Raw genomic sequence first — 23745 nt, 5'->3', positions numbered from 1 at the left:
CTTGAAAGTAGAATGAAATCTTCCTTATGCTTTTGGTGTCAAAAAACCCCAAAAGATAGCTTTATGTTTAGTCCATAACCTCATTTTTAATAAAACTGAGTGAATTATCAACCCAACCACTAGATGGCAACACAGCTGTGTGTGAACAAATATAACCTGGATAGCTGGGTCACTTCCTAATCTGAAGGACCCTCCTCTCCCCCTCCTCCCTCTCCATCCATCCACCATCCATCATCCATAGATAGGGTCGCACTATGTAGCTTTGGCTGACCTGGAACTATGAAGACCAGGCTTGTTTGAGCTCTACCTCCAACGTGTTAGGACTGAAGCTGTGTGCCACCGTACCTAGCAGGGATATTTCTGTTGAGATACGAAGGTCTCCTGCTTCAGCAAGCTAAGAAGCCCCTGCTAGGATAAGTCTTCTGTCAGCACTACTCCACAAATGTTCGTTTTCTAAGCTTCCATACAACTGGCCTGACTTTACCTAAGAAAGCCACTGTTGACTTACGCTTTGTCAAAGAACTTGTAAATGGTTCCAGGTGCTTTAACTGTTTTCTGGTCCCTGAGTCCCAAAGCCCATCTCCTCAGCATTAAGTCAGTGGCTTATGTCCTTGGCTTCCTCTGGTATCTGTTGTGCCTGAAAGTCGTGCAGACTCTGGAGTCACTCAAATGTATGAACATGCTGCTGCCCCACATGAAGAGCATCCCTCGGACATCATCTACCTACATCTGCTCATTGTCCACAAAATAGAAATTATGTCTACTGTACAAAGGTGTGACAGGAACCGAATCAAAGAGTATCAGTGGAGCAATTAATACAATACTTAGCTTATTTCAAGAGTAGGGTCTCGGGAGGGCGGTAATGGGGGGAGGATGAAGAGGGGAACACCCATGTAGAAGGGGAGGGACGGGGGTTAGGGGAATGTTGACCTGGAAACCGGGAAAAGGAATAACAATTGAAATGTAAATAAGAAATACCCAAGTTAATAAAGATGGAGGGAAAAAAAAAAGAGTAGGGTCTCGGAGAGATGGAGAGATGGCTCAGAAGTTAAGAGCACTGTGTGCTCTTCCAGAGGTTCTGAGTTCAATTCTCAGCAACCACATGGTGACTCACAACCACCTATAACATGATCTGATGCCCTCTTCTGGCCTGCAGGTGTACATGCAGATAGAGCACTCGTTCGTGATAAATAAATAAATCTTTTTTTTTTCTTTCTTTTTTTTTCCGGAGCTGGGGACCGAACCCAGGACCTTGCGCTTGCTAGGCAAGCGCTCTACCACTGAGCTAAATCCCCAACCCCAAATAAATAAATCTTAAGAAAATAATAAAAAAAAAAAAAGGGTCTCAATAACAAGTCTAGAGGATTCGAATTCTCAATGAAAACCCACTCACAGTGTTATTCGGTTCACATACTTTATTCATTCTGTTGATTTAAGGCCCTCAGCAATCAAATTGAGTTCATAACACCAAGTTTCATAACGATAGGCCATGCGAATCTGAGCCACATTTGTCCTTCGGATGTCATTTCCAACAGGACCTTCCTCAAGGTAATTGTTGCCTAGAAACTTTGCTTTTTCCTGTAAGACAAAGGAAAGAGAGGGCTCTGTGTCTCTTTACCCCGGGATAGGCAGCGATCACTCCTCCACCATAATCCTCATGTTACCCACACACAAAAGGGAAAAAGTGGTCGTCCATCTAGTGCCTCCGGGTGCACGCTTCCTGAGAACTTGAATGGTAGAGACATGGCCAGAGAATAGTGCTTGGTGGAGGAGTGGCAGGGACTCAAATTAGATCCTCACAGGCTTGTGCCCTACCACTGAACCATACCCCAGCCCAGGATGGTCTTCCAGTCCCTATCCATAGCAGCGGTAAGCGGTTTATACAGTACTTTCCTGTGTTTTCCTCGCTTCACTAATGATTCAGTGGTCAGATTGCTAGACCCAACACTCAGGAGGACAGTGAGTGCGGTCAAGTCTACCTCATGAGAAATTCCACACTGCAGGACACTGTTCCTTGCCACCTCACACATGTCACAAGTGCTCAGCTTGAAGACCTGGGCTGCGATGGCGTACTCTTCCATCAGGGGCTCCTGTAGTTAGTCACATAAATCAGGAGTTGCATTAGTGAAAGGAACAATACACGCCCTACACAAAGGATTCAGAAGAGCCTTGGTTTGACTCTCAGTTTCTGGGTGGCGAGTGATCACGTGCTGGCGTTGTTTAAACTTCCATGCCTACCTTGGTGAAATGGAACTGCATCGGGTCATCGGTCGACAGCGAGATCATGAGGCCTTTCTGGAGGAAATCTAAGAAAGGGTTTTTTGCATATTCGAGGAACAGGCTGTTGTTACTCAATGGCGACATTGCAATGGGGATCTGGGCTAAGAAAAATAGGTACTGTAACACAGGACTCTGCAAAGAAAGTAAGAATAGCAATAAGGATGGTGGGCAGGAACAGACAGTAAAACCTTAACAATCCCACGGTTGCCTGGTGGCAGTGGCACACGCCTTAATCCCACAATTTAAAACAGGCAGAGGTAGGTAGATCTCTGCAAGCCTGAGGCCAGCCTGGTCTACAAATTCAGTTCCAGGACAGCCAAGGTAACATAGTGAAACCCTGCTTTGAAAAACAAAAAGACAAACAAATAAATCCCATGGCCAACCTTAAGCTTTAGCTTTCAACGAAGGTACCACTCGCTTTAAATCTCCTAGGCAGTGATGTAGGTTTCAATATAAGTACTACTTAAAATTGAATGTCCTGGTATTGCTTTCAGAAGCATTGGGCAAAATCAGCTTTTAAAAATCTGACTACTAAGTTGTCAAAGGAAAATGGTCTGATCTAGGTGATTACACCTCACAGCTCACCCCGAAACTTGCTTTTCTTTCTTTCTTTTCTTTTTTTTTTTTCTACATGAAAGTTATGACTATTACCAGAGACATTTTAAAGCACGCTACAACAAGAAACCTGGCAAAAGTAGCTGAAGGGAAGCCAATTGCCTCTGACTTTGCCTGTGAGAGTTCTAAGACAGAAGTCGGGAGATGTGTGGTAATTCATATCTGAGGGCAATTAACAAGGTAACCTTGAGAGAACCCCTTCTGACTCTCATAGAAGGTTACCTTAGTAACCTTCAAGATGTATCATGCTCAACGATCCTCATTTCACAATAAGAGTACTAAGGACTCAGAGTAGCACAAGTGAAGCTGTTCGCTTTTTCAACCTTGCAAAGTTGAATATCGGCCTAGAGAAAAGACAGCAGTGGCTGGTGGGAGCAAATGGGTTCCGTAGTCCCTGATATGAAAATGTCCTGCTCTCCAAGTCACAGGCTGACTTTCCAAGGAATTATGATCTTTCCCACTAATCTAGCATAGATTCCACCCCATGTTCCCAATCTTCCTGGGACTTGAGATCTGCCCTGTCCTTCCTCACTCCTGATACCTTGGACTTATTCTCATAGCTGACCAGAACGTTTCAACCCAAGGAAAAATTAGAAAGCATTATATTGTCAGATGCCAGCTGGGGGAGATAGAGTTGGAGTGCTTCCTGCTTACCTTTGATTCCCTGCTGAGCTCAAAATGCATTTCATACTGAAAATGGATGTTGTGGTTCATCTGTTACAGGCTCTAATATAGAATCATGACATGTACCTTCAATCCCAGCACTTAGGAGGCAGAGGCAGGTGGATCTTGGAGCTGAAGGCCAGCCTGGTCTACAGAGATACACAAAGAAACTCTGTCTTGAACTTTTCCCCATCACTCAAAACACCGAAGAAAGTAAAGATTCCCTTGTAATCCCATCACTCGGGACATAGAGGTAAGTAGATCTTTCTGCCAGTTGAATTTAGCCTGGTCTATGAAGACAGTTCTGCAGGGCTGTACATAGATAAACCCTGTCACCAAAAACAAAAACAAAAAAAAAGAAAGAAAGAAAGAAAGAAAAAAGAAAGAGTGGGGCTGGAGAGATGGCTCAGTGGTTAAGAGCACTGACTGCTCTTCCAGAGGTCCTGAGTTCAAATCCCAGCAACCACATGGTGGCTCACAACCATCTGTAATGAGATCTGATGATCTCTTCTGGTGTGTCTGAAGACAGCAACAGTGTAGTCATAAATAAAATACATAAGTCAAAAAAGAAAGGAAGGAAGGAATGAAAGAGATTCCAAGCCTGACTCGGTGATATTCACCTGTAATCTCAAATTCCAGCAGTCAGAAGTAGAGGCAGGATAATCAGGAAATCAAGACCATCTTTAACTATAGAGTGGCTTCAAGTCCAGCCTGGGGTCATATGAGATGCTGTCTCAAAGAGAGAGAGAGAGAGAGAGAGAGAGAGAGAGAGAGAGAGAGGGAGGAAGAGGAAGGGAGGGAGGGAGGGAGGGAGGGAGAGGGAGGGAGGGAGGGAGGGAGAGAGAGAGAGGAAGGGAGAGAGGGAGGGAGGGAGAGAGAGAGAGGAAGGGAGAGAGGGAGGGAGGGAGAGAGAGAGAGGGAGGGAGAGAGGGAGGGAGGGAGGGAGAGAGAGAGGAAGAGAGAGAGAGAGGGAGGGAGAGAGAGAGAGGGAGGGAGAGAGAGAGAGGGAGGGAGGGAGGGAGAGAGAGAGAGGGAGGGAGGGAGAGAGAGAGAGGGAGGGAGAGAGAGAGAGAGGGAGGGAGGGAGGGAGGGAGAGAGAGCGTGCGCTGAGCTCACCTTCTTTAAGTTCAGGCCGTGAGAAATATTGTCCGCTATCATAAAGGCTGTCATGAGGTGAGTGAGAGCCCCAGCCTCACCACAATGGGGGCGAAACAAAAATGTATTCATGCCTCGTTCCCTGTGAGAAAGAAAGAGAAATTTACAAAAAAAATCCATTAGCAGAGTTAACACTTGGGAAGGGAACAGCAACCACGTGTCCAGCAAAACATAATTGTAGCTCTTCACTGTAATTCTTCCTAAGTACAAACATATGTGTTTTTTAAAGAGGCAGCAGAGGATATGGTGAGACAAGGAGCCCATTACCTCATGCATGAGCATCTTCAGTCTCAGTGTGTGCCTCCTTGGGTACAAGGCACATACATGATGCGCAGATACAGACATGCATGTAGGCAAAACATTTATACATGTAAAATAAAAGCAAACAAACAAGATTCGGTGGCATGCATCTGTGATCCCAGCACTCCTGAGGTGAGATGGGGCCAGGGCGAGAACTGCCAGGAAACTCTCAGTCATCTAGAACCTAGCTTGGTAGAAACGAGGGAGGGGCCCTGCCTCAGTAGCCTGGAAGAAGAGAACCAAGGCCTGAAAGCCATCCTCTGACCTGCCGTCTGCCCCGTGGCACATCTGCAGCAATACACACTACACACGTTAGTGGAACACACGCACCAGCAGATGTTTAAAGGACAGAGCTTCGGCCCCTTCTCCCGTACGTACTTTCTCAGGCAGTTGAGCACCATGATGTTTGCATACATGTAGTAGGCATAATATGTGTAAGACGGGTTGTTTTCCATTGTCCACTCCTCAGGTTTGGGACTCTTGGAGGAAAACATGTGACCACTGTGTTTGGACTCATCATCCACACTGTCAAAGCCAGTGATCTATCAGAAAAGTGAGCCACGCTGTGGGTTCAGTCTGAGGGCAGAGGCTCCTCAGACTGCTCCAAAGGAGAAGTCAATATAAGGACGTAAATAAGCAGGGAGAGTCGGTGGTGGCCAGCAAGGCCGACTGGATTGTGAGGAGGAGTTAAGAGCCCCAAGGCTCAGCCTTACATGCTTGAGGAAGACACTGAGGTCTGGATGAGCCTGGGGGTTGATGGTGGCCTCAAACACTGGAAGGAAAATATTCTCCAGCATCTTTCCAAAGTGTGGCAGGAAATTCTTGGATCGGAACACATCACTAAAGGCAAGAAGGAAGGGAACTTAGGAGAGAGAGCATAGTAGGACGACTGTGGGGGAGCCAGATGTCATGGGCCAGAGAAGGAGCTGGTTGTATCCCTCCTACACCCACTCCCAGATATTCTCCGTGCATACACATGAACTGGGGTTGAACTGGGCATGGGACTGGGCACTGTACCACATACTTCCGCCCTTCTATAAACTCTCTGCGGCAAGAAAACTCGGTCTTTACAACTGAGTCCAGCTTGAGGACTATAGTAATTGTGTCATAGAGAGCTCAGTGATCAAATTCATGTGTGGTCACAAGACAGAAAACAGGAATGGCTATCCCAAGTACTTCTTGGGGGCTAGAGAAATAACTAAGTGGTTAAAGAGCACTGGCTGCTCTTCCAAAGGACCCTGGTTCAATTCCCAGCACCCACATGTCAGCTCACACTGTCTGTAATTCTAGTCCCAAGGAATCTGACACCCTCATGCATCAGACACAAATGTAGGCAAAACACCAATGCATTAACAAGAAGAGTACTTCTCTGGGGAATCTAGCTCAGCTGATAGGGTGCTTGCCTTGGGGTTCAAACCAGACAGAAGTGGTGGCATATGCCTGGAATTTGGTAATTCCAGGACTTGAAGAGAGTCTCTCTCTCTCTCTCTCTCTCTCTCTCTCTCTCTCTCTCTCTCTCTCTCACACACACACACACACACACACACACACACACATATACTTCACCCTGTGGTAATAATAAATTACCCATTGTGTATATGCCAATTTTTTTCTAAGTAGCCAAAAATTATTAGCTACACTAATCCTGGCAACAACACAATACATTAGGTGCGATGTCTAGGTGTTTTGAGGGATCTGAACTCAGAGGTTCATGGTTATGAAGCAAACACTTTACCAGCTGAGCCATCTCCCCAGTCTCAGTGCGGGCACATACAGAGTGGGTTGCCGGTTGCCAGAGAGTGTGTACGGATGCAAGTCAGATAAAAGATCAATGAAACTGCGCATAGGAGAGACGCCATCCCTGCAGGCAAAGAGTGACTGTCTGTGACAGGGAAGAGAGTACTTCTCCAGCAGCAATACTGAGAAATCCTCTGATTATAAAGAGCTTGGGCTCGTGTGGGTGAATTGGCCAGTGACGGTAAAGGTTCAGACACAAGACAACTATAATTCGATTCTGACTTGGTGGCACAATTCTGTAATCCTAGCATTCAGGAGACAGAAACAGGTGGATTATGAATTCGATTCTAGCCTGGGCTATATAGTAAGAGCCTCGTCTCAAAACTAAAAATAAAGAGCCAGGTATGGTGATACAGGCCTTTACTCCCAGCACTTAGGAGGCAGAGGTAAGCAGATCTCAAATTGAAAGCCAGTTTGATCTACATAGAAAGTTCCAGGCCAGCCAGGACTATAGAGAGAGATTCTATATCAAAAAAAAATTAAAAGTTATATGCCAGTGCAGTACAGACAAACTTGGCAAAGAATGAAGGGAACACAGACAAGGCCAGTGTGTGGTGTACACAGTTCTTACTCGAACAGAGAAGACTGGTGTAATGTGTACATGGTCCTTACTCGAGCTTTGCTATTACTTAGAGTAAGAACTAAGGAAGAATTTGCCCCTGGCGAAAATACATACTAGTCCTTATTTTAGTTTGAAAAACCAAACTGAACTGAGTGAGTATGGTGGTGCAGTCAGATGGGTAGAGGCAGATTTCACGTTTGAGGCTACTGGGCTACATAGACAGAGAGAGAGAGACAGAGACAGAGACAGAGACAGAGACAGAGACAGACAGAGACAGACAGAGACAGAGACAGAGACAGACAGAGACAGAGATATTCTGGAGCTGCTTCCCAGTTAGCCCTTTCAGCCGAGCTGACTTTTGTGTAAATGAGCCCTAACTTTCTGGTTCAGGTGGAAGCAGAGGCAGGAAGAGGAAAATGAGCTTCAGAGGCCCCTCCCCCCCCCATGGGGAAGGTGCAGATACATACTAGATCCTGGGGACTTGGATCATCCATGTCATGTTGGGGCAATAAATACGGTTGCCGACAAACCAAGAGGAGAGTTTGCTCCACTCATCTGGACTGCGACCGTAGATGGACAAGCGGGGCTCCGCATGCTGATACTTGGCGTCCACCAGGTCTGCACCCACCTCCTGCAAATCCAAGAGAGAGATCCAAAGCCAGAATTTCCCACAAGTCCCCCCAGAGGTCTAGACCAGTCAGATTTAGGAAGAGGAGTCATGTAAATATGGAAGGGAGGGAGAGAAATTATCCAAGAGCTAAGGGAACAGAGAGCCGAGGATTGAGTGAGGACGAAAGACTCTTCAGCAGTGACAGAAACCAGAGGCAAGAGTCAGACAAGGATGACAAGATCACCATGAGGGCGGCGAGACGAGTGCAGCTGTATATACACTGCCACCCCAAACCCCACGCCCACCCCCACCCCGCTCCCTAGGGCAGCCCTGGCCCCACGTGCTACTCTTGCTTCTTAAAACACACATGAGACACCCCTAACTCTGCTCAAACCTCAGGCCAGGTCCTTATCCCCTAACTTACACCTTACACCTTAACACCTTAACTTACACCTTAACTTCTCTACCCTGGAAACAGAGACATTTCCCCAACGATCCCTCCCTCCTCTGTGTCCCCTCCCCCTCCCCCTTCTTTCCCCTCCCTCCCTTCCCTCTTTCCTGCCTTCCTTTCTCTCCTCCCCTATTCACAAACCGTATTCAGGCAGTGTTTTTTCCTCACCTTGATGATAGTGGCAAAATACTCTCCGTTAATGTAGTTGTCTGTTTTTAGGTAGAGGTCCCGAAGCTCACTCGCACCCACCGGATTGTATTTGTCATTGAACTTATCGAAGCGTTGGAACGTCTGCCGTCCCTGAATGAGGAAACCAGAGCAGAAGCTTTGATGATCTGAGCTTCCTGGAAGCATAGTCCCCAGGCGCGACCAAGTGGAACAGGAGGCTGATGTCAGGGAAAGAGATGGGCTTCAAGAATGAAGTTCAGGGTGAGTGATACCTCAAAACTCATCAGGGGTACTTTCAGCCATCACAGTAGCTAAGGTAGCTGAGAGGGATGTGCTAAGGGAGGGATGGCCTGGGATATCTGGGGTTCTCTGTCAATAGAGCGAGTAAAAGGAGCGCCTCCCAACCTACAGCATGAACATCCAGAGAGTCAACAGTCAGGTCATATGGATGCATATTTAATTGAGCAAAAAGTTCCTTCAGGGTCAGGTTCTTCTCTTTGGTGCTGTAGACCACTCTGTCAGCATCAATATGGTAAGATTTCTTAATAAAGCGCAGCAGGTGCTTCTGGTTCATGCAGGCAGCTGCGTGGATGTGAGTATCCACCTATGCACACATTCAGAGAAGGAAAATGCAGCATTAGCCTTCTGTATGCCACTGTCAGTGGCCACAAGTCCTGCAGACCCCACTGAAGAAGGAGGGAGAGGCAGATAATGGCGAGAACTGATAGTCGGTAGACATGGCCCAGGGGACCCGTTTGTGTCCTCTATACACCTGTGCAACAGTGTGAGCCAGTTAGCGGGATGCAAGGAAGATGCTTGCTTTTCTCAAACATCAGCACCCAATATGCTATCACGGCTTTTCCACCCAAAGAAGTTAAGATTGAAATTATGTTGGATACACTGACATATGCCTGTAATCCCAGCCAAATCTCAGCCCTAGAGAGGAGGCAGGAAGATCAGGAGGTTAAAGTCATGTTCAAATAGACATCAAGTTTGAGGGCTGAGCTACCCGAGACCCTGCTTCAAAAAAACATCTGGATGGTGGTGAGGAGGAAGATCTCCCAAGCTTGAAGTAGTAACTCTTCAAGGTTTGGGGTTTCTATTCTACAGTTATATTTCTGAAGTTCTGGGCCCCAAACCCAGGGCCTTGCATACCTCAAGTTGGGCAATCTCTCTGCCACTTAGCTTCTTCCCAGTGGCTTTCTCTTCCTAATTATAATTTCCCTGTGTCCTCTCTTCTCTCTCCTCTCCTCTCCTCTCCTCTCCTCTCCTCTCCTCTCCTCTCCTCTCTCCTTTCCTTCCCCCACCTCTCTCTCTCTTTCTTTCCTTCTTTGTCTCTTAGACAAGCAACAGCATGGCACTTCAAATCTGCTAGATATAATTTACCTGCCTTCACTAAAACCTATGTAATTTGCAAAAGTTGTAAGTTCCTCAGCAAATGTCATCTGGTCCCTCAGCAGTCTCTGCACCTGTGTTTCCCTCTGAGCAGCTCTGAGCTGACAGGATCACCTTCCTGCAGTTATAAAAGTCTGACACACTCACCTTCCTACAGTTATAAAAGTCTGACACGCTCACCTTCCTGCAGTTATAAAAGTCCCGGTGGGGGTTGTTCTTCAGCTCCTTTAGCTCGTCCATCTCATTCAGCATCTGATGGACCTGGAACTTGGAGGAGAGGAACTTCAGACGGCGGTGAGTGTAAGTCTTCCTGTGAAAAGTAAACACACAGGATAGATGTCTAAACATCTTTCTGGACATGTAGGGAAAATGGTTAACAATTTCAAAGAAGCCTCCAGGACTCTTCTCACCCATAAGAGGAAATCGTTGCAGGAACAGGTTTCTTCCATAGTTGATCCCACTGCAAAGCACCCAGCTTTCAGTCAAAGCTGGGTATAATAATGAAGGAGGACTAGGAATGGCATTTAAAAATCTATGAGGACTGTGTAGGTCAATGGTAAGGGCCCTGGCTGTGGTGTCAGTAGACTTGGGCATCTTCCTGGTTCAGCACTGTGTGACATTGAGCTAGTTACGGGCTCCCTCACCTTTCAGATGCTTCAGCTCCTTATGCTGTAGTTAAGGTATTCAGGGTAGCGGGAACCCTGGGGAGATGGCTCTGCAGTGAAGACCTGAGTTTGGTTCCTAGCACCTATATGTAGCATTTCACAACTTCACCTGTAACCACCGGGCCAGCAGATCACTTACCTCTGGCCACCACAGAATCTGCACTCACATGCACAACTCACACACAGACACTGGCATATACACATAATTAAAAAAAGATAAGCCAGGCAGTGATGGTGATACACACCTGAGATCCGCACTCAGGAGGCAGAGGCGGGGGCTCTCTAAGTTCAAGACCAGCCTGGGCTACAGAGTGAGTTCCAGGACAGCCAGGGCTACACAGAGAAACCCTGTCTCAAAAAATAATGATGATGATGATGATGATGATGATGATGATGATGATGATGATGATGATGATGATGAAATAAAATAAAATGTAAAGAAAAAAAGAGTAGGGCTGTAGCTCCACTGATAGAATGCTTGCCTAGCATGTAAGAAGTCCTGTGTTTAATCCCTGGCACTGTGTAAACTGCAAATGACAGTGCAAGCCTGCAGTCCTAGCCTTGGGAAATAGAGGCACGAGGATAGAAGTTCAAGGTCAGTCAGGACTACAGAGTAAGTTTGATGTTAGCCTGGGCCACTTGAGACACCTCAAATAAATAAATAGATGATTGATTGATTGATAGATAGACAGACAGACAGACAGATAGATGGACAGATGGATGGATGGACGGACAGACAGACAGATAGATGCATGCATGCATAAGGCTCTTGCAAGGAATAAAGAAAGGAGTTGAATGCAGTATTTGGACAAGGTGAGCATAATAAGCATTCCTCTGATCATCGTGACACTGGTTGCTAGTGTTTAGATCTCAGTGAACACTTACACAGGCCCTTGTGCAATTAGAGCAAGCAAAAAATTCATGTCATCCAGGAAGTCATCCAGATTTGGGTAAGGGTAGGGCTTGGGCTCATCTCTGCTGGCTGCTGCTTCATCAGGGTAGATGTAAATCACACCACCCTTCATCTTGAGGTGATAGCCCAGGTTTTCGGGAAGGTCTTCTCTGCGAAAGGGGTCTTCTCCCTTCTTCGGAGGAGGGGTAAATACTTTTTCAATAAAACACAGAGTTATAGATCAGCACATAGGACGAATGACCATGTAAAAATAACCAAATAAGAAATACAGCAAATCGCATCATTAGTTTGTCATCTCAGACTTCATTGGTTATAATTATCCAACATTAGTTAACTTGTCTTTTTTTTTAAAAAGGCAGGGTCTCACTATGTAGCCCTGGCTGCCCTGGAACTTGCTATGTATGCCAGGCTGGCCTAAAACACATACTCTTAAAATCCTCATGCCTCACGAAGGGAGGGACTAAAATCATGTACCATCACCAGCCTGGTCTACAGAGCAAGTTCCAGGACAGTCAGAGCTCCACAGTGAAACCCTGTCTTTAAAAACCCTTCCCCATGAAAAGAAGAAGGGGAGGAGGGGAAGGAGAAGTGGGGCTTGGGGAAGAAAGAGGAGGAGGAGAAGGGAAGGGAGGAGGAAGGGAGGAAGAAGGGAGGAGGAGGAGGAGGAAGAGGAGGAGGAGGAGGAGGAGGGGAGAGAGAGAGAGAGAGAGAGAGAGAGAGAGAGAGAGAGAGAAACGATGGAATTCCGTCTGCTCCCTGAAGACTTAGGTTGACTCTAGACCTGTGGATTTAGGGTGACTTAAGCAAGGTAAAAGGCAAACCAGAGATGGGGAGAAACCTAGCAACAGAACTGCAGGATGGGGCTGAACTACAGGGAGATCTAGAAAGGCTTCCAAACTCAATCTGGGGATGAATGGCATGCTAGCCTATAAGTCATAAACTTGAGAAGGTGGGAGAAGAGGAGGGTTAAAGAGTTCAAGAACATTCTCAGCTACAAATCTAGTTTGGAGGCCAACCTGGGTAACTTGAGATCCTGTCACAAACACTCCCATCCAGAACAAAGACTGGGGGTGTGGACGGTGGGGCAGGGATAGAAGTCTTCAGTTTAGAAATAGGTTAAGTGAGCAAGCAGGAGCCTCAAGGGCTGAAATGCCTTTTGGATGGAGGCAGGTGATTCTGACTGGCTATGTAGGGAGGGGATGGGGAGCATGGACATTTTTTTAATCAGGAAAGTAATGTGCTTGGAACCGTGCTTTAATAACCAGAAGAGAGAGGATGGGATGAAAGAGAGGGAGGCTGAGTCGTAGCCTAGTAATTAGGACACCTCCACAACCACTGAGACTAGGAGATGCACAGGTCTAACTTGGGGTTTCAGAGATCCTGAAGAGAGGTATTATAAGGGCCAAATCAAGTGACTTTAAGACTGGGTCACTGATAGTCTAAAAACACTAAAGTTTGTCTTTAATGCTGGGCATTGGTGGCCACCACTTTAGTTCCAGCACTCACTTGGGAGGCAGAGGCAGATGAATCTTTGAGTTGAGGCCAGCCTGGTCTACAAAGCAAGCTCCAGGACAGCCAGGGTTATGCAGAGCAAGCTTGTCTCAAGAAAGAAACAAAAACAAAACAAACTCATACTTAGTAGATAAACCTAAAGCTATACTCCTTACATTCATGAGAGAGTAAGTTACCTGGATAGAAGCTTTCGATTGCTACCAAAGCTTCGCCGTCGATGTTCCTCAGGTACTTGGAGGGGGTCTTGGGGAACCTCTGGAATGACTTCTGCATGTATTTCTCTCGTATACACAAAGCCCGATAGAGACCTTTACAAACCACCTCAAAGTCTTCAACAGTTACCTGCCAAGAAAGTATCAGAGCTAAGCCTGTGAGACTCTGGAAAGTGGTCAGCTGATTTCTCATAGTTCTGGCTTTCCTGTGTGCTGTGGAAAGATGGCTCAGTGGTTAAGAGCACTGACTGCTCTTCCAGAGGTCCTGAGTTCAATTCCCAGCAATCACATGGTGGCTCACAGCCATCTGTAATGGGATCTGATGCCTTCTTCTGGTGTGTCTGAAGACAGCTATAGTGTATACATATACAATAAATAAACATTAAAAAAAGAAAGAACCCATTCTACCATTGCATATGTGTTCCTCCTTTTATGTGGTATTTGCATATTGAAAGTACATACTTCTGAAATTGGATGTGATGGCACATGCCTCTAATTCCAGCATTTGGGAGGCTGAGGCTATAAGTTCAAGGTCAGCCTGATCTACACAGGCATTCTAAGACGAGGTCTTGTCTAAAAAAAACAATAAAATAAAATGTAAACTTCTGAACACAGTACTCATCTGTCAAATTGTATTGACTATTGACGAGGGCCAGTTAAGTCAGGGTCTCACTTTATAGCTGGGGCTGACCTCCAATTCCTTATCTCCTTGCTTTAGAAACAAGGTCTAATGTAGCCAGGCAGGCCTCCAACTTACTATGTTGCTAAGAATGACTCTAAACTCCCTCTACCTCTACCACCCTGGTGCAGGGTTATAGGTCTGAGACAACATGCCTAGCTTTTAAAAAAAAGTTTTGAGACAGTGTCTTGAACTCACCATGTAGCCCAGGCTGGCCTCAAATTCCTGTCTCATCTTTCCTAGGATTACAGACATGTGTCACCATGCCCACTTTCTTAGATAGTCTTAGAGAGTTTTGTCTCTGTCCAAGATGAGGCAGCATCTAGACTAAAGCTTGGTTCGAGCTGCTGGAGATGCCCTGCCTTACCTCCAGGTCCCTGTATTATCAGAGCCCCAAAGACCTTCTCTCTGGGAACAACCTGAGTGTGGTCTCAAAGGCTGGAGATACGGATGGCAGATCCTGACTGGTGTGGCTATTTTGAGAGCTCACTTAGAGTTCTATCAGGGGAGTGCAGCTGCTGGTTGGTATCTCCTTGACTGGAGTGGGGTCCTCCTCTACGGCAGGTCCTCTTCCGCTGACTGTGCAACTCAGGGAATGACACAGACATATGGAGCTGGTGAGGAAGGAGACACCCATCCAGTCAGGTCTGAGAATGAACCCTGGCAATCGGCAGGGTGGCATATGTCACAGCCAGACAGCTCACACTGTCTATTTTAAAAGCTTGCATTAGCCCAAAGAACCCAGAGCGAGCCTAGGTCTGAGGCTCAGTTTCCAAAGACACTGTTCTATCAGCTCCTCACAGGTTAGGGTGGGTTTCTACTCACCTGCATTCCAGCCCTCAGCGCCTTAGCATTTAAGGCCTAGATGCAATAAGGCCCTTATTGATAAGGGTCAATTAAATTGTCAATTACTTATCAGGTTCCATAGGCCCTGAGACGTTAGTCCTGAGACGCCCCTCCTCATCTCTGTGCTTACATTCTGAGGAAGCCCCTGTTGGCTACAGAGCACAGCCAAGTGGAACACTGCTCTGCAGTTTAGCCTTATCAGCCGCTAAGTGAAGCCACAAGACCCCAGGCCCAGGCCTCTGGTGTGGGGTCACTCTTCCCTGACTTCTGTACATCTTCTCTCCTTTTTCTGTTCTCGTGTCTACAAAGCCTATGGCTGCCAAGTGTGTCTTCTGAGCTTTAAGCTTTGAACTCTGGAGTTTTCCAAATTGTGTTTACCACGGATTTACCATTTTATCATGAAATTTCACGTCAGCTCTTTACCATCGGCGCCTGCCGTTTGCCGAGCACCCTGGTTGCCATACTGAAGAAAATAAACAAACAAGAGTGGCTTGCATGTCAGCACCCTGAGCCCCACCCTGCCTGGGTCAGTTACATGAGACAGGGGCTCAGCATTGGCACTGAACCCAGATTTGGAGCAGAGACTGAGCGCTCGATCGCAGCTTCACCGATGTGATGCTGATGCTGCAAGTCCCTGTGGCGGAGATTTATTAAGTGGCCAACTGTTGGGACAAGACAAGTAGGGCACATTGTAAGTAACATGAGTTCAGTTTCCCTGGGACATACTGAAATCCACTCCTTGGACACCTGCTGTGTAAGCTACTTCAACAAACCCAGACTTTATAAGCTCTAAAGACAAGGGCCTCCTTGGAATTTTCTTTTTCTCTTTTTCTTATGTGTGGGAATGTTTTGCTTGTGTGTGTGCGACCACAATCATGATCTGGGGTGGGGGAAGAAAGGCATTGCGTTCCTTGGGACTGAAATCCTAGACAGTTGGAAGCCACCACGTGTGTGCTGGGAACTGAACCCAGGTTCTCTTAACTGCTGAGCCATTCCTCCAGCACCCTCTCCACTAGATTCCCCTGTTTGTTTGTTTGTTGTTTGTTTGTGGAATTGCCATGCTGTGCATATGGAGATCAGAGGACAATTGCACAAGTTGTCTCTCTCCTTCCGCCATGTGGCAGCTGGGGCTGGACTCAGGTCTCTAGCCTCCTTGGCAAACTCAGTTCACCTGCAGTGCCCTCCCCGGTCAGCCCCTCAGCTCTGTTTTTACTTTAGGGTACAGTCAGCTAGAACAAAGTGTTCTTCCTTGCTGCTCCCTTTGGTCCTTTTGCCCAGTCTGTCCACTGTAGTCTGGGTTATCTACAGGGATCCTTCTTCACATTGTCACTGTATTAGTAAACCGGATAAAGGGGGCGCTGTGTGGGATGATGGAGCAGCACAGAAACGTCACTGACGTTCAGCAGTAGGACTGAGTTGCAGAGGAAGCATGGCAAGAGAGGCAAGCAGCATCTGCACAGGGAGGGAAGACGGCGTGGAGCTACGAGTGTTCGTCTGGGGACATTGGCACGGCAAGTATGACTCACCCCAGAGGCATAGTCACCAGTGATCTGCACCCTCTGGAAGTCAGGCACACTCTCATAGGTCGGGGATGAAGAAATAAATTCTTCAATGTGGGACAGTTTGGTAGAAGACGTTTCACTTTGCGGAATGGACAAATTAACAGTCTTCCGTCCTTGGAAGCGCCTTTTCCTGGGTTTGAAGTAAACAAAGAAAAAAAGAAAAATTAGCTTGATCCTCCTCAGGAGTCCCATCATAATAAATGGATTTTTCACTATTCTGGTTTATTTTGAGGCCAAAAACAGTAAAATAAATAAATAAATAAAATATGGACTTGTTGTCAGAAGCAAGATACTATGATAGTGGGAAAAGAAAGAATCCAGCAAATTCGATGGCTTCTTTTAGTACTGGGGACCTGAGGGAATATATTAGAAGGCCTTCAACATAACATCCTTCTTCTAGAATGGTCTGGTATGAATAGAAGTGGCAGTGCAGCTGTTACAGTGAATGTGGGTGATGGCAGCTGTATCCTGTGTCATTGTCCTCATGTGCCTTAAAGTCTATGAACTTCCATTCCCTGGGAGTACAATACCATACCCTAGGGAGTTCTGTTACAGTCACGTCTGAAATGAGGTCCTTACCAGGGGCATGCTCTTGAAGGGAACACTGAGACCCTGAGCCTCCTTCCACCCTCCTCCCTCCACCCTCCTCCCTCTTCTTGCCATAAAACAATCAACTTTGTGATGCCCACCCCCATCACCACAGGCCCAAAGCAACAGGGTCAACTGACTGTGGACTGAAAATCCTGACACTCTGAGCTCAAATAAAGCTCAAATTCCTCCTTTAAGTCCACGTGTTTAGGTGTTTTGTCACAATATTGACAAGCTATGGCAGCTATTTACCTTATAGGATTTCTGTGAGATGTAACGCATCTCAAATATCTTACACGGTATTAAAAATTTTATTGATACTGTTTTCTTTCTTTCCTGTTGGTTTTGTTGTTGCTATTTTGGTTGGGTTTTTGATTTTTTTTCAGACTTGGTTTCTCTGTGTAGTCCCGGCTAACTCACTTTGTAGATCAGGCTAGTCTTGAACTCATAAAGATCGGCCTGCCTTACCCTCCTGAGTCCTGGGATGAAAGATGTGCATCACCACTCCCAGCTGATACAGTTTCCTTATATGGACAGTTTTTTTTGGGTTTGGATTTTGAGTTTCTACTTTGAGGAGAGACTAGACCCTGGGTGAGGTTCTTCAGGGGATCTCAAAGGAGACGATTTGCTGTTTGTCCTTTAAAGGTATAAAACCAAGAAAAAGACAGCATGAGGAGACCAGTGGGATGGGGGAGCGCTGCAAGCTTGAGGACTGTGTGGTAAAGAGCAACAGGGAGTGAAATAGAGGCAAATAACTTCTTCATAAAGATCTCTGATAACTCCTGGGGGAAGGGTAACATTCATGACAGGTGCAGTGTGGGCAGAGATGAAGATGTGTCCCCCCAAGGCCAAGGTGCCCTCAGACTTGCTGGAAAGTAGTTCAGAGAGCAGCACTGCTGTTGACTAGGGGACATGCCTGAAGACAAGGCATTTGAGTTCCAGTTCCCATGCCAACTATGTCTATGTTGAAAGTGCTTACTGCAGCTGTCCGCCCACTTTGGAGGCTCCAGTTCTCTTCCTGGGGTGATAGAAAATCTTTATTTAGCTTACGATGTAGACAAGGGCAGGAGGGGACTGTTTTCTTTTTTTCTGTCACTAGTATCTCACCCTAACCTATGCAAAGAAGAGGAAGAAGAACTTGGAACCCTGGCAGAGTTCTTCCTTTCCGTGTTACCCGCACTGAGACAGAGACCTTCCTTCAGGAGCCACCACAGTCGGTCCCAAGGTGCCACACTTACCTCCTGCCATCCATGGACATGGACAGGTTCTCCATGTGGAATATGTGGGCCTGCATCTCACGAAGGGAAATTGGGCAGATCTCATCCACGTCGAAGGGGGAGATCTCGTGCCGACCTCCCTCATCTTTGACTTCTGAGGCAAATACTTTTTCAGCAAAGCTACGCATTGCATCATCAATTTCTAGAAGAGTTTTTCACACATTAGTTGACACCCTACATTTTCCCATTCTCTCTCTCTCTCTCCCTCCCTCCCTCCCTCCCTCCCTCCCTCCCTCCCTCTATCTCTCTCTCAGACAGAGAGAGAGATGGAGAGAAAGAGACAGACAGGTAGGCAGACAGAGACAGAGCACACCTTTGGTGTCAGCTCTCTCCTCCCACCACGTGAGTGGGATCCAGGGACTGGACTCAGCCCATGTTTCCCATTCTTTTTGTTTGTTTGCTTTGTTTTGCTTTCCTTTCTTTTTTTCAAGACAGGGTTTCTCTGTGTATCCCTGTCTGCCCTGGAATTCATTCTGTAGACCAGGCTGGCTTGGAACTCAGATCCACCTGCCTCTGCCTCCCAAGTGCTGGGTCTAAAGGCGTGCGCTGCCACAGTCACCACCACCACCACCACCACCAAGTCAAAGTTTTTCCATTCTTAAAATGAAGAAACAAGGGTGAGCTCCGCTGGCTTGACAATGCATAATCTCCAAACCTTCAGAAAGTAAGACCCAGTTTCCTCCTACGGGGCAGTGACGGTCAAAAACATATCTGTTTTTCTGTTGAGTTCCACTGTCTTCTCTACATGCCCAGCTCACAGCCATCTCCCAACCCACTCCTGCACTTCTAGGAGCCTTTTGGTACTCCCAGAAAAGAGCGGGTGAGCAGAAATGAGAACAGCGAAGAGTCAGCTACTGTAGCAGAAATGAGAACAGCGAAGAGTCAGCTACTGTAGCAAGACTTCGCAGAAGCTTGCCATGGAGATGGCAGAGCAAACAACCCAGCGAGGGTGGCCTCTGTGCCAGGGTCTGTGCAGGCCTCCAAAAGGTGGTCGTTTTCAATCAGATGGAGTGGATAACAAGTTCAAGCCCTGTGCTTACCAACTCCCTCACCCAGCTCTGTTTCCGTTTCCCTACATGTTAAGTGAGGGCACTAACACCACCCCAACCTCGCTCTCCAGGCTGTTGTGACATAAAGTGTGTGGAAACCCTTCAAGGAAAACAAAGTTTCAGATTAAGCTGAATGAGGTAATTCGGCAGTGCCAGGCAAGTTCACAGTTGGTTGACTTCCGGCCATTAAGGATGATGTGTAGTTATGAGCATATGGGATAAAGCATCCATTAGGAATGAGAGCAAGTGATTCGTAATGTCAGCAATGCTGTCAGGTGACTAGATTAAAATCCTGGCTTGCAGTGGCAGAGGTAACAGGGAAGACAGTGTTACTTGAACCTTGAACACTCATTTGCCTTGTCACACTCCAACACCTCCAGAAACTGAGAAGCGTGCTTGGAAGCTATTAGTCGTTCATTGGCAAGCCCACGGCCAAGCAAATGGAACACTAAGCAGACGTAAGTGATGCTGAGGCCTCCCCAGCCCACCACCAGCTGACCCCTAGAAATAGCATCATTCCTCCCCTAGCATCACGGGCACCCAGGAGATGAGTGGCAGGGGGAAGTTACATGCTGGCCATGAAGGGCAAATGGAGATAGGTCAGTTGGTTATGATGATGAGAATGAGGTGTCAGTGGTTTGTCACGCTGTGCCTGTGGCAGTGCTGTTGGGGACCTTAGGAAGGGACAGTATGGCATTGATGCCAGAGACCCAATCCCATCTGGTGACATCCCAGCTCTTCTGGAACAATCATTTGTTATCTGTTTCTATCTGTTTGGCTCATACATTGTTTAAAAGTATAGCTTTTACTAAGGTTGCATCTTTTTAACCCACTATCAACAGTTGAAAGTTATATTCTCAAGTCATGACCCAAAGTGATGTGGTTGATATTTGGTCCCACAAAATTGGACAGCTGTTTTGACTCCATGCAAACGCAGCTGAAATTTGACCGCTAATTCGAGAGCTCTGCCTTTCCCACTACTTCAGGGCATGGTGGTGACTTCAGGCAAGAAAAAGTGAAACTAGTATTTAAAAGTAAATAGATAAGATGTGGTGACAACCCAAATTCAGGAAGGAGAAGTAATCGCCTCGGGTGCGTGTACATAATTACTGACCCTTCTTAGCATGTTGTTTGAGATCATGGGACAGCTGAGGGGCGGTGTCTCAGAGACAGGACATCTATCTCAGGACAGACAGAAAAGGAAAAGATAAAATGGCAAAATTGACTGCTGGATTAAGGTAAGAAGGAGTGCAATGGAATCTGGGTAGCCTCGGGCAAACCACAGTCCCCAGGAGCCTCATGGTTCATCATTGTAAAAGGAGGACGTTAATAACAAGTCAGCCTCGGAATGCTGGTATGAAGATCAAACATGAAATATTTAAAGTCCACGTGGTGCTCTCCATAACACTGGGGATTACGAATGCAGGAGATATACAGCTCTTGAGAAAAAGATCTCCATGCTGGCTTCCACACCCCACAGGTCCGGAAGTCAGGCCTATTTCCCAGCAGAGTTTATCCATGTGTGGGGCAGGCCAGCTTGCAGGCTCCCACCCGCCACATCTCATCTTACAGAGGAACTTGGAGACAGAACCACATAAGTCAGCAAAAGAAAGTTAGAATTGGAGAGCAGGCAGAAACACAACTAAAGCTAATTTTATCTAAAATCGTGTTTTATCTGGCCCCCTAAAAATTCACTACAAAATATTTTTTGTGCTAGAGTCGAGAATCATCTATCTACGGGTATCAGTGATCATTACTAGCTTTGCGTGGTTCCATTTATAAACGCTGCTGAGAAATAAGCCCCTTTGTAAATTAAGGAACACTGTCACTTTGTTTACAGGCACTTGCAATTGGCAGGAAAATAGTCCCAAATACTCACGTTTTCCTTGACCTGTGAAACAAATGAGACAGACATATGAGCAACTCTGGCCATCTGCTGTGACCACGCACCCGGTCTCTGGGAAGCAGGGTAGACCGCCACAGACAGGGGTGGTACTAGCTCATCTTATAAGGTCCCTATATGCTTTCATTCCTGTCCTTCCTAGCACATGTCTTAAGCACATAGTAATACTCTTTAAAAAGTTCTTCTTGCAGGGCTGTGGTGCTGGGGGTTGAGCCTGGGGCCTTGTGTGTGCTAATGTTAAGCTCACACTCCACTACTGACCACTAAAGGTACTTTTTGTAGGATGGAAATTTAAAGGGAAAGAAAGATTAATCCGTTGAAGAGGGCTAGAACTCCCAAACAATGCTGGAACTGGGCAAATAAAACCAGCTTATTTGGTAGCATGGAACAAGTGGGTAGCACCCACCGAACCACCGTTTCTGAGACCCAATCACATGGAAATACCCTTTATATACAGAGAAAGTTTTAGCTGCAAATAAGGTCAAGAGGACTTTTATACGTGTAAAATATGGTTTAAAAAAACCCAGGAGATACTTAGGAAAACTCAAATGTCATCCAGCCACTTCACATGGTTTTAAAGGGAGTAAAACACATAATAGTCGCACTATGTTAAGGTAAAGTCTATCCTCCCCAAAGACTGCACAATTACAGGTGTAACGCAAATGCAACTGAGTCCTTAAAAGCTTCTTTACTCTTGCGTAAATCACAGACTGAGACGCTGAACTCAGAAATGTCGAGTGGTTCCCTGAACTACACGACTATGTGACTTTTTAAGTTCCTATTTTTCTAGTTTTCCTAAGTGAGTGTTTATTATTTTAACTTTTGGTGTAATGGTTCTTTTTATTTCACATGTCTGGCATTCTATAATGAAACATACATACAACTGATTTTTTTTTAAATCCTCTGAGTGCAAGCGTGGACTGAAAAGCACTGGAACAGTCTGGGCTAATGTTTGTCCTACGGTCATGATCTCTAGTACAGGGCTGATGAGCCTTCTCTGGGCCATGAAATCAGTTTTCTAAGGGATTCAAAGATATAATTTGAGAAAAGACCCCTCCCCCCTCTACTAGAAAGCAAGCAAACACTTGAAAATGTTTGCCTTTCTCTGACATGTACATCTGAAGCTATTCTGAAGCCTAAATAAAGGGTTGCTGAAGCTGACATGGTAGTTAAAGGAATGGCTGCATATGGAAAAAAAATCCCTGAGTTCTCCAATCCTTTCTGCACACCTACCTGTAAGTTTGAACAGAGGCATTGTGACTGGGATCCTGGATTCTAGGACAGCACAGCAGAGGAAGGAGAGAGACTGTGGGGATGGCAGACTGACTCTGTGACATACCAGACACTCATTTGATTATTTTGTTTTGCCCCCTGTAACCTGACCCTGCCCTGCTAAAAGGGGAGATGAGCTTCAGACCTATTTATAGCTTTCGGACAGCAGTGAACAACAGGTGAAGCCTCTAGGCTTTATCTTGGGATTTTAGAAAAAGTAGCTGTACTGACCAGAAATCCAATTTCAACACTCACCATGCTATGTGCTGGCTCATCAAGTGTGCCTTTTTCTTTAACTCCATGTGACCCTGCGTTTATTTTTCACTCCACTTACAGCACAGTGTCATGCGCTTCTGAAAAGGAGGCCTCAACACCAGGAGGGCTTCTGTAGTAAATGTCCTGGTTATGGTCATCAAGTTCTCAGCGCACACTCTTACCCATATGTACTCTTATACACACTTTTACACACCCACAGTCTCTGGCAACGTATACGCTACACACTCTGTCACGCACACCATACTCTCACACACTCCCATACACACCCACACTCACACTATATACACTACACACACACACACACACACACACACACACACACACACACACTTTTCCTAGTTGTGTGGCCTCATTGTTTGAAAGCTGTGACTGACCTGGGCAGTAGCATATAGCAAGCAAGAAAGATATAGCTTCTACTTAAATCCTAACAGATAAAATCCAATAAAATGCTTTTTCACATCAGACATCATGGAGAATGCCTGCACTCAGGAAGCAGAGGCAGGAAGATCATAAATCCATGGTCATCTGCAGCTATGTAGCAAGTTAAGACCAGCTGGGGTACATGAAAACCCAGTTCAACACCAAACAAAATCTCTAAAATATTATCAGGTTAGAAAGGACGCTATGAAGAAAAGAGAGCATGCTCATTCTAATGGCGAAAGGTGATCGGGGCTAATCCTGTGATGTAGGCCAGGAAGCTCTCTCCTTGTGCTTAATGAAAAATGGGAGCTAGAGTTGGCTTCGAGGTTGAGCACTTATTGCTCTTGCAAAATTCCTAGGTTCAATTCCTAGCACCTATATGACAGCTCCCAATTGTCTGTAACTCCAGTACTAGGGAAATGCATGTTCTCTAAGGGTAGTCACACCTGTGTAGAGCACATACAAACATATAGGTGCCACAAAAATCTTGAAATTGCATTTTACTTATTTATTTGTGCTATATGAAAATCAGAGTACAACTTTTGGGAGTCAGTTTTTTCTTCTACAATGTGAGT

The 23745-nt window shown here is 46.2% G+C and overlaps 1 protein-coding gene across 4 annotated transcripts; it reads right to left on the bottom strand.

Moving 5' to 3' along the window:
- Nucleotides 1-1400: 1400 nt before the first annotated feature.
- Ampd1 (adenosine monophosphate deaminase 1) lies at nt 1401-22534 on the bottom strand. 4 transcript variants are annotated; one of them, NM_138876.1, is given in 16 exon segments: nt 1401-1578; nt 1980-2090; nt 2239-2412; nt 4675-4795; nt 5392-5555; nt 5727-5853; nt 7840-8003; nt 8602-8733; nt 9011-9205; nt 10177-10306; nt 11547-11766; nt 13263-13428; nt 16350-16515; nt 18212-18392; nt 21179-21190; nt 22436-22468. In NM_138876.1, coding segments are annotated over 16 exon segments (2244 nt in total). In that variant the 5' UTR covers nt 22458-22468; the 3' UTR covers nt 1401-1419.
- Between the last annotated feature and the right edge of the window lie 1211 nt (nt 22535-23745).

The sequence above is a fragment of the Rattus norvegicus genome, chromosome 2, assembly GCF_021556685.1.
Source record: "Rattus norvegicus strain SHRSP/BbbUtx chromosome 2, alternate assembly SHRSP_T2T, whole genome shotgun sequence".
In the NCBI taxonomy this organism is placed as follows: domain Eukaryota; kingdom Metazoa; phylum Chordata; class Mammalia; order Rodentia; family Muridae; genus Rattus; species Rattus norvegicus.
This window is presented reverse-complemented; position numbering and strand designations above follow the sequence as displayed.